This window comes from Terrapene carolina, unplaced genomic scaffold (assembly GCF_002925995.2).
Source record: "Terrapene carolina triunguis isolate 2854851 unplaced genomic scaffold, T_m_triunguis-2.0 Scaffold193, whole genome shotgun sequence".
NCBI lineage: Eukaryota > Metazoa > Chordata > Testudines > Emydidae > Terrapene > Terrapene triunguis.
The window spans coordinates 1,095,628-1,106,033 of record NW_020664544.1 but is presented as its reverse complement, the minus strand read 5'-3'; the positions used below and the strand labels follow the sequence as shown (position 1 = coordinate 1,106,033).

Sequence of the window (10,406 nt, the reverse complement as noted above, 5' to 3'; positions counted from 1 at the left end):
GACCTGCCCCCCACTCTGCTCCCCGGGGCCCCAGACCCGCCCCCCAGACACCCATCCTGAGACCTGCCCCCCACCCTGCTCCCCCGGGCCCCAGACCCGCCCCCCAGACACCCATCCTGGGACCTGCCCCCCACCCTGCTCCCCCGGGCCCCAGACCCGCCCCCCAGACACCCATCCTGGGACCTGCCCCCATACAGCTGAGCTGCCCAGGGCCCCCCTTGGCCCGTCTCCGGGCGGTCCCGGCCGCGGCCCCGCCCCGTGGGAGTTTCCCCACATGTCGCTGGAGCACGTGGGGACCCACCCCGCGGGAGCCGGGTCCGGTGCCGGGGCAGGGGCGGCGCAGACAGACCAGCCGCGAGCCATGACCGGGAGCAGCAGCCGGGGAGCCGCGTTCCTGCGGGCGCTGCGCGGAGCTGGGGGCCGCCCGCGCCCCGGGGACCGGACTCGGTAAGGACCGGGCCGGGGGGAGCGGGGGCCGCGATGCTGCCGGGCGGGTTCCCGGTCCCACCAGCCGGGCCGCTCGGAGCCGCCGCCTGGTCCCGGGCCCCGGGGATGGGGCGCCCCCTGTCCGCCCCACGTGGCTCCAACTCTGGGTCCGGATTCGGGTGGGACCCCCGGGCCCGTCCCCTCGTGTCCTGCCCCCCAGCCGGCGCGAGGTACCGTGGGCGCCGGAAGAGCCCCAGTCCTGCTCTGGGGGCCCAGTGTTGGGGGACGGGGGGGCTGTGGATCTGACTCCCCGGGGCTGAGCCCAGCCGGACCCCATGGGGCTGAGCTGTCCGGGGGGGGTGTTCCACGCTGAAGGGGCTGCGCTGCCCCGGGCTGTGCCCTGACGCTCACCCCCTGTAACCGCCCTTCTGTGTTTCAGGCATTTAAGTTCCTGTGGGATCCTGGCCACGCCGCAGGCCCCCAAGCGGCCTCCCGTCGCCCCGGCGCGGGTGCTGCAGCCCCCGGCACGGACCTTCCTGAACCTGGCAGCCCCTCTGCTGGGCGGCAAGCGGATGGAGTACGCGGAAGCGCGAGTGCTGGGGTGAGTGTGGAGCCCAGAGTCGCCCGTCGGGCAGGGGTGTTCAGCATCTGAGCCCCCCAGCGGCTCCAAGGGGGTCTCGGCGGCTCAGCTGGGGGACCTGGCCAAGGGGCTGGGAGTGGGAGTTGTCTCTGGTGGGCAGAGGGCAGTGGCAGGAGCCTGTTGCCCAGGGAAGGGGGGAGGGTGCAGGTCAGTGGCTGAGTTCCCAGCCTGATGACCCCCTCGCCAGGTGCTGCCTGTCTCGCGTCACCCGCCCGGCACCCGCTCACAGGCGGCTTGTCTCCCCTCTCTTCCAGCTACTCGATGGAGCAGATGTACAACGTGGTGGCCAACGTGGAGAGCTACCAGCTCTTTGTGCCGTGGTGCAAGAGCTCCAAGGTCTTGTCCTACCGCAAAGGGCTCACGCGGGCAGAGTTGGAGGTCGGCTTCGCGCCCCTCGTGGAGCGCTACGTCTCTGAAATCTCCCTGACTCCCCAACACCAGATCCGGGTAAGGGGCCACCAGGGAGCCTAGGGGCCTGTGGGGATCCCAGGGCCAGACACCCTGGGCTTAGCTGGGAGATGCTGAGCACTCACAACTCGCTGCAGGTGCTCGACACTTCTGATAATTGGCCCGGGGCCTGTCAAGCACCTAACTTCAGAGGCTGGTCTTGGAAGAGGTTCCTGTGGTTCCCAGGCCTCATGTGCTTGTGGCTGTGACCCCCGTCTGCCTCGTTCTCGAAAAGCGTCTGTGTGTGAGATGCAGCTCCCCCCCCACACGCACACCCCTCATGCTGAGGCAGCAGCTGGGCTCCAAGGAGCCAGACAAAACCAGGGTTGTATCTGGTGCTGAGCCGTGTGGGTCCAGTTCCAGGCAGCTCAGGGCTGAGGATATGCTGACGTCACACTAATAAGTCAGTGCTCGGGACGGGTGCCAGATAAGGAACCTCTGCCCAAGCGAACTGGCAGCCCCAGCCTCTCTATGGATAGGGGCTCACATGTTACCACACGGCCTGTGTAACCCGGTTCCACGTTCACAGACTCCTGCAGATGTGAACTCATGTGTGAACAGGGAGCCCGGTTCTTACTGGCTCCAGCAGCCCTGGCTCAGTGTCACTGGCTCCTGGGCACTCCTGGGTGTGGGTGGATTGAAATCAGCTGAGAGCCTTGTGGGGTGAAACTGACGCGAGCCCCCTTTCCTCCTGCAGGCTGTATGCAACGACAGCCGCATCTTCAGCCACCTGGAGACGCTGTGGCGGTTTAGCCCAGGGCTGCCGGGGCAGCCAGACACCTGCACGTTAGACTTCTATGTGAGTATTCCCGTCTGTGCCAATCCCCGAGGCACGCTGGGCCGGGGGTGGAAGAGGCAGGCTTGGCCCTGCAGAGAGCATTCCTTCTTTCATGGGGGGGGGGGGTCACCGTGCGTGGCTAGTGAATGCTTTAGACAGGCCACCCCAGTGACGCTGCAGCCTGCAGTTCTGGCAGGCTGCCCCTCTGCAGGAAGTCGAGGGCAGCTGCAATCTGCCCGTGCAGCCACTGGCTGGGCAAAGTGTGGCAACTCCTGCGCTGGTTCTCAGCGGTACGGTTAATTGCCTGGCCAGAGATCCCAGGGCAGCCCCCTGTTAAGATCTGTGTTTCCTTGCCAGGTCTCCTTTGAGTTCAAGTCCATCCTGCATTCCCACTTGGCCAACCTGTTCTTCGATGAGGTGGTGAAGCAGATGGTGACGGCCTTTGAGAGGTGGGCGGAGAAGATGTACGGCCCGCAGACGGACGTGCATCCCCAGAAGTGTTTGCAGGCAGCCCGCTGCATGTGATGGTGCCTCAGGACCAGCATCTCCAGATGCAATGGGACACCCCTCTGAGCTCAGCAGAAGACTCTGTCTTCGTTTCATTCTGTCCAGATTTTGGCTGGACGCCACCCAGATCCCTTGCTCTATTTATGTCTATTTAATCCACACACCTTGGAGATAAATTATTTTTTTAATCCTTTTTTGTTTCTATTTAATGTTGGTGCCACAAAGACCAAAAGTCTATTGTCCTGATCTGTGTGTCTGTTGCAATATCAAATGTTTGTAGACTCTGTGTCCTGTTCTGTTTTTAAATGTTCTGTTTTTAATGTGACCTCAATAAAATTTGGAATGAAGTCTTGTTGTTCTGAACATTTTTTCACCCACCCGCCTCACTTCCGCCTTGGGGCCTTTATCGCTTCTCAGCAGACTCCTTCCCCGGCTTCTGGGAAGTTACGTAACCGTGATGTCAGTGCACTGAGCTTAGCAAGGCAAACAGGAAATGGAGACTGCCATGGGAACAGGGAAGGGCTGCGGAATCCGGTGTGATCCCAGCTTCCTGGCCACGTCACAGCCCCGGGTCGTGGGGGAGGTGGCTATAGAACAGCTTGGAGGGCGCTTGTGTTCTGGCCCTGGCAGCCTCCAGCAGTGGAACAGTTAAACTCACCCCCTGTGGGGAACTGGCCCTGTAACCTGTACCCCAGGGCAGGCCCTGCTAGATGTGCTGCTCGGGGGGAACCTGGGCTTTGCCCCTGTGCTGCTCACCCACGGGGGGGTTGTGTCCCAAATGGCTGCAGCCCGGGCAAGAGAGTGCTGGGGCAGCTGCCCTGAGTGACTGAATCGTGCGCCCCTGGCTGGTGTCTCTGCATCCCAGCGTGTCAGTGTCCAGGCGAATGGCCTGTCCCCCCGTGTCCCCCCGGCCAGGCGTGCTCTGATGAATACACAGTGCGGCCCAGTGGAGCTGCTGCTGATCGCAGGGGCGCCGTGCTGGTGCTGGGGCAGTGTGGCTGCAGTGCCCAGTGGGACGGGGTCGAGTCCCAGGGGCAGATTCTCAGACTGATTAAGCTCCAATCCCTCCATGGGCCTGCACCTGCCCCTTGCTAATTGGGTTTCTGTGCAGGTGATCCCAGCAGCCTGCTGGCAGGTCTGCAATCCAATCACTGGGCCCAGGGCCCTGCTGGCAGCCTGCCCCTGGGCTTGGGGCTTGGGCTCGGGGGTCTTGTCTGGGCCAGGGCTGGACTTCCCACAGGATGGAAGGTGGGATCTGAGCGGCTGCCCCCTCCTGCTTCACAGAGCTGAGTCCCGTTAGTGCTGCAGCCCAGCTGAGAGCCACCTGCTCCTTCCTTCCCTATTAGCAGCCAGGACCCCCGTGTGGGCAGAAGCGAACCAGCCCCGCACCAAAGGAACCAAGTTCAGGCTCCTGAGCTGCAGCCCATGGACAAGCACCAGGCAGCTCAGCTGGGGCTCAGGGGTCACAGCCGCCGGTTCACAGCTCCCGGCCGTGCTCTCTGGCCTCCCACTGGGGGCTGGGCAGGCGGCTGCCCAAACCATGCAAAGGGGGAGGGGCGGGCTGGGGCCCCCCCACCGCCTTGTGCTGCACAGGCTGTCGGACCAGGGAGCTCCAGGCAAGTGACTGAAGGAGCCTGGGGGGAGCAGCCCCCCCAGTTGCTGCGCGGGGGGACCTAGGCTCCGTGTCCAGGGTCAGGGGGAAAGCACAGAATGTTTTCTCTCTGCGCAGGGAGGTGTGTGGCTTTGCAGGCAGGGGGAGGGAAGGTCGCCGATTCCCGGTGCTCTCCCCCCATCTGCGTCACAGCCGTGCTCACAAACAGCCCCGCCGCACTGTGCTGGAACGGCCCAGCTAGAGAGACGCTGGGCCAGGGCCAGGGGCTGCGTGGCCCAGGAATCTTCCTCCTGCCCCCACAGATCCCGCCACTGGGGTGCTGAGCGGGAGGCTGCCTCGAAATCCCTGATGCCAGGCAGGCCCCTCTGGTGGGAGGCTCTGAGCAGGGAGGGGGGCAGGACACACACTGTCTGCAGGTGTCGGGTGTTAGCAGGTGAGGTTCTGTGAGCGGCTGGGGTCCGAGTAGGTGGCTCCAGGGGTCCCTCCTGGATGTAGCTCGTATCCACTGTAGAAACCTCCGTTAGCCCTGCCTGGATTGGATTTGTTATCATGAAGCAAACGCCTGTTGCAGACGAGCCAATGGCAGGAGCCGCTGGCCTTTAGGGGTGCGTGCCAGCTGCTAGAGAAGGGTCTGGGTGAACAGCACCTAGCACAAGCGAGGCCCGGTCAGTGACAGGGGGGCTCTGGGCCCTGTCGCTGGACAGAGAATAGCCCTTCGTCACGGGTCAGTGAGGCCCAGCGGGGTTCCAGGGCTGCCCTTTGCAGCCCCCAGGGGAAGCGAGGGCTTGTGCTGTCCACCCGTCACAGCCCAGGCGTGTCACGGTGCAGCCCCAGCAGGACCGTGGCCGGAGTGATGCAAAGGGCCTTTGCACCTGTGCCCTCTGGTTCCACTGGGGCTGCAGCCAGCGGAGGGCAGGTGGCACGTCAGCATGGACTTTGTGCTGGCCCCACAGCAGCGTCAGGAGAGACACACCAGGAACAGGAGGTGACTGTTAGCTCAGGGCTGGTTACGCCAGCAGCACCTGGCGTAAGCGAGAGAACATGACGCGCTGTCAGGACGCAGGGGAGGTCCCGGGGCGAGGGGGCAGGGAGAGGAGCCCTGGGGAATGGGGCGCCCCTGGGGAACTGTCTCCTCTCGGTGGCACTCGCAGGCATCTAAGCTGGGGGGCTGCAGCGCGCTGGGGGCTGCAGGCGGGAAGTGCGCTGAGGTTGGGCCCAGGGGCTCAGGGCTGTGGCCATGTGGGTCCCAAAGCCGGGAGCGGGAGCAGGTGCAGCCTCCCGCTACTCCAGGCTGTGGCTGGCAGGGCTGTGCCCTGAGCTCTTGACCACAGGGTCTGCAGCGGGGGTGGGGGGGTGGCGATGGGGGTCCCTGGTTTACTAGCCCAGTTGCTGGTTCTGTCCAGGGGGCTCCTTGGGGGAGGCTGCCCTCCGCGCTGGCTTGGCAGCGGGATGGGAGGGGACCTTCCACTGATGCAATGGGAGGGAGGCGGGTTCTCCAGCCCCTGCTGACTGAATCAACATTGCCTATGCCCCAGTGCCCTGGGGGTGTGCGTCCCACTGCCCAATGGCAGCTCACGATCTCTGTGCGGGGGCGGGGTGGGGGGGCGACACCGATTGGGCTCTGCACAGGCTTTGCTCAACAACACCTGGGGTGGGGGGAGCCAGGGAGCCGGCGAAGGCAGCCAGTGCCCTCTCCTGCTATAGGGCGCCAGCTGGTCACCCCAGGTGCAGAATGGCCCAAGTGGCCAGGTGCATGATGGGGTGTCGGCTGCTGCTGGAGGCAGACTGCCGGGGAGAAGGGTGGCCTGGTCTCTAGTGGTGACGGGCGTCAGCAGCCCTGGGCATCGATTCCTGGCTCTGACACAGCGCACCTCCACAACCTGGGGCAAGTCACCTAATCCGCCCGGCGCCCCAGGTGCTACCTGTCCCCACCTGGTGAGGAAAGGGTAAAGCCCACTGCTGCTGCGGCTGGGGGCCAGCCAAGCGCCTTGCTACAAGGACTAAGCCCCCCCAGGCTGAGCTGCCTCGCAGCAGCTCTGCGCACAGGGGAGGAATGGCGGTGATTTCCCAGGGGGGCTGAGGACTGGCTGGGAGCAGGGAGCAGCTGGTGGCGGGTGAGGCCTGTGGCCGAGGGCAGCATGAGAGCCGAGCCCAGGAGCCCTGACAGAACCTCCCCGAGTGCCGCGCTCAGTCACACGTGGCACCGCCGGCTCTGTGGCCTGCACCAGCCTGGGGGCCTGGCCGTGCTCCCAGGCAGGGCCTCACCTACGCTAGGGCTTAAGGTGCCGTTTGCATGTTACTTCCATGTGCTCCCAGCACGTGCTGAGGCCAGGCCAGCTCCGTCTCAGGGCTGTGCAGTGCTCATGGCCTGGAGGCGAGTGCCCTGCAGTGCCACATGGGACACCCCTTCCCAGCCCAGCCTGCTCCCCTCTCTGCTCTGCTCCCCCCCCCCCCCCCCCCCCCCCCGCCCCCGTCATGTCTCTGGCGCCCGCGCTGCAGGGCTCTGTCCGGCCCAGGTGCTGCTGTGTCTCAGCCAGAGCTGGATCGTCCTGCTGGTGCTGGGAGGGAGGCAGTACCGGCAGTGTAGCATCAGCTCATTCCCCCCTAGGCGGAAGCAGGACCCAGGCTGCCAGGTCTCCAGGGAGGCCAGCGCAGCCAGTGGGAGGGTGCTGACGGTGGCAGAGGCGACGGGAGAGGCTTAGAGCCCAGGCCATACACAGCCTGCTGCAGAGAGCGGTGCCCAGAGCAGGGCCCCATTGCAGTGGCCGGGCAGGAATGCGCCAAGGGGCATTTGCGCAGGGACAGCACTGAGCCAGCCTGCTGCAGTCCCTGCTTGGCACCTTCCCCCCACCCTGTCACCCCGGGAGGCTCAAAGCCCCTCCTCTGGTGGGCACCGCTGCCCAGCTCCGCTGGGAGGTGCATCCCAGCAGGGCAGGACATTTCCCCATGTGGTTGGAAACCCTTCAGCTGCCTGTCCCCAGAATCCCAGCCCCATGCTCTGCTCCAGGGGCTGGGGCCTCACAGCCTTGGCTGCAGGGGGCTCCGGAATTGCCCCAGGCGGGGGCAGTTCTCAGCCAAGTCCCATGGGCCTGGGTAGCTCTGGGGATAGGACCACAGCAAGGAGCAGGTAGGAGGTGGCTCCAGGGCATGCGCTTGGCAGAATGGCCGGGGGCCTGCCCCTCGCCTATGACACTGGCTGCTTGGACCAAGCCCTTCATGGCAGCCAGTGCCCAGAGCTCCAGGAGAGAGCCCCTCACACCAGTGTGCAAAGGGCCCAGCAGGCCTGGCTGGACCGAGGTGCTCTGGAGTGGCACGGAGCCCACGGGGCCCAGAGATGACCACGGTTCCTGCGCCATTTCAATGAGCCGTGGCTGAGGGGCACCGCCCCTGCCCGCCTCCCACCCCAGCCCTGAGGCAGGTCGCTGAGGAGGGCAGGGGACTGTGACGTTATTGACATAAACTGGGACCATATAGATCATTGTTGCAACCAAGGTCCTGTAGTGGCACCCAAATCTTGTATAAAGGGGGTCAAATGGGGTGTCTAAGACAAGGTTATGGTTTACTGGTTATGATTATGCTGTCTATATGTGTGTATCAGTTTTGTAGTTGAAGTTACGAATATTGGCTCTATACTGTCTGTATGGCAAACTTATGCTATGCTTCTGGGTGACATCCCAGACAAGCTGGGATTAGCTCTGCCTAGCCTGCTTGATGGCCCATTAAGGACCATCAGCTATACAATGGACCCATTGAGAGAAGGCCAATATGCCTTCAGACTCAGCAAAGTATGCAGGGACTGGCCCATGTGACTCCAGGCTCCATTTTGCTGTAATTTTCCACAGTAAGAACAAAGAGGTGTTCTTACACCTGGAAAAGACTATATAAGGCTGATGCCTCATCTCCATCTTGTCTTCAATCCTGCTTCATACCTCTGGAGGAACTTTGCTACAAGCTGAAGCTTTGAACAAAGGACTGAGGACCCATCCCAGTGGGGGATGTATTCCAGAGACTTGATTTGAACCTGCAGTTTATTCTATCGCTGCTGCAAGCCTGAACCAAGAACTTTGCCATTACTGTATGTAATTGATTCCATTTAACCAATTCTAACTCTCATCTCTATCTTTTTCCTTTTATGAATAAACTTTTAGATTTTAGGTTCTAAAGGATTGGCAACAGCGTGATTTGTGGGTAAGATCTGATTTGTATATTGACCTGGGTCTGGGGCTTGGTCCTTTGGGATCAGGAGAACCTTTTTCTTTTACTGGGGTCTTGGTTTTCATAACCATTTGTCCCCATAACGAGTGGCACTGGTGGTAATACTGGGAAACTGGAGTGTCTAAGGAGATTGCTTGTGAGACTTGCGGTTAGCCAGTGGGGTGAGACCGAAGTCCTCCTAGTCCGGCTGGTTTGGTTTGCCTTAGAGGTGGAAAAACCCCAGCCTGGGGCTGTAACTGCCCTGTTTGAGCAATTTGTCCTGAGTTGGCACTCTCAGTTGGGTTCTGCCAGAACCGCATTGTCACAGGGACACAGGTGCCTGCACCATCTCCCAGCGCCTCCAGCTAGCCCCACTTGGGCCGGTATCATGTCGAGCAGGAAGCAGCTTCCTTTTCTGGTCTGGAGGCATCAGCTTCATCAGAGGAAACGTCCCACAAAGACCCTAGCTGGCAAATACTGCTCTGGATGTAGCACAGTGAACTGAACTCAACCTGCCCACACCCCTCATGTACCCTGTGACCCCCCCCGGGACCCCGCTTCCTGTGCTGGCCCCCGTGCCCCCCCCCCCCGACCCCCCTTCCTGTGCTGGCCCCTGTGACACCCCCCCAGGGACCCCACTTCCTGTGCTGGCCCCTGTGACACACCCACCCCAGGGACCCCACTTCCTGTGCTGGCCCCCATCCCCCAGGTGGCTCTGCTTCCTGCCTGAGACTGCCCCTGGGATTCCCACTTCCTGAGGCCAGGGATTTTGCAGGGTTGTCCCCAGTGAACTTTAGATTCTCTGGCTCCTCTGGATGCAGACCCTGGGGATTTTCTACAGGCCTAGACCAGGGACTGTCCTGCCCCTGCCAATAACCAGGCCTGGGGCTCAGAGGTCTCCTGGCCAAGTCTGGCTCCTGCCAACTGCACAGTGTGGCGAACTCTTAGTTTCATCAGGAGCCTCATATCAAAGCCTCAGCTCCTGGATTCCTGTGATTACAGGCGACTCTCAGCTTCCATGTAAACCAATACATGCCTGGCACTCCTGGTTGGGAAGACAAGTAGGAAACATGACCCTAAGGGTCAAATCCAGGAGGCACAGAAAAGAAAAAAACTGAAACCCTCAATGGTTGATTGTGTGTAACATGAAAATCTCATGATCTGAGGGTCCGGAAGGGGTGGGTCTGAGCCGATGGGGCTCCCAGGCCCAGTGCAGGGAGCAACGTTACCTAGGCTCATGGGCCTGGACCCAGTCCCTGGTGGGGGCTGTGTGTGTGTGGAAATCGCCTGCAATCATAGGCACAGGGCAGGGAGATGAGTCAACGGAGGTCACAGGTACAGGCCTAGGATGGGAGAACCCTTGAGGGGGTTCATAGATTCATAGATTCATAGATTCTAGGACTGGAAGGGACCTCGAGAGGTCATCGAGTCCAGTCCCCTGCCCGCATGGCAGGACTAAATACTGTCTAGACCATCCCTAGGGGTGGGGAGGGCAGGCCCACAGCAGAGATTGGGGGTCATGTGGGTGGGCCAGCAAAGGGAGAGGATGTTACCTGGGGGTCAAGGAGCCAGGCCAAGGAAAGGGAATGGGGGTCATATGAGGTCACAGACCCAGACCTAGGGCTGGGATGGGTTCATCTGTGGCCACTGGGCAGGGAATGAGGTTATCTGAGGTCACAGGCCTAGATCCAGGGCAAGTAATGGGGTCATTGGACAAGTAATGGGGTCATCTGAGGTCAAGATCCATACCCAGGGGAGCAAATGGGGTCATCTAAGGTCACTGGACAAGTAATGGGGTCATC

At 62.0% G+C, this 10,406-nt stretch overlaps 1 protein-coding gene across 1 annotated transcript; it reads left to right on the top strand.

Annotated features, from left to right (window-relative positions):
- Positions 1-323: 323 nt before the first annotated feature.
- LOC112102284 (coenzyme Q-binding protein COQ10 homolog B, mitochondrial-like) lies at positions 324-3,145 on the top strand. The gene is made up of 5 exons (XM_024193470.3): positions 324-447; positions 866-1,027; positions 1,321-1,513; positions 2,211-2,312; positions 2,649-3,145. Exons 1-5 carry the CDS (start codon positions 362-364, stop codon positions 2,814-2,816), a joined length of 711 nt encoding a protein of 236 aa, XP_024049238.2. The 5' UTR covers positions 324-361; the 3' UTR covers positions 2,817-3,145.
- The last annotated feature ends 7,261 nt before the right edge of the window (positions 3,146-10,406 follow it).

Excerpts from the sequence above, each read along its gene's own strand:
- LOC112102284 (XM_024193470.3), top strand. The coding sequence starts at position 362 with ATGACCGGGAGCAGCAGCCGGGGAGCCGCGTTCCTGCGGGCGCTGCGC. Across the intron at positions 448-865 it reads CGCCCCGGGGACCGGACTCG|GCATTTAAGTTCCTGTGGGA; the intron begins GTAAGGACCGGG and ends TCTGTGTTTCAG. Across the intron at positions 1,514-2,210 it reads CTCCCCAACACCAGATCCGG|GCTGTATGCAACGACAGCCG; the intron begins GTAAGGGGCCAC and ends TTCCTCCTGCAG.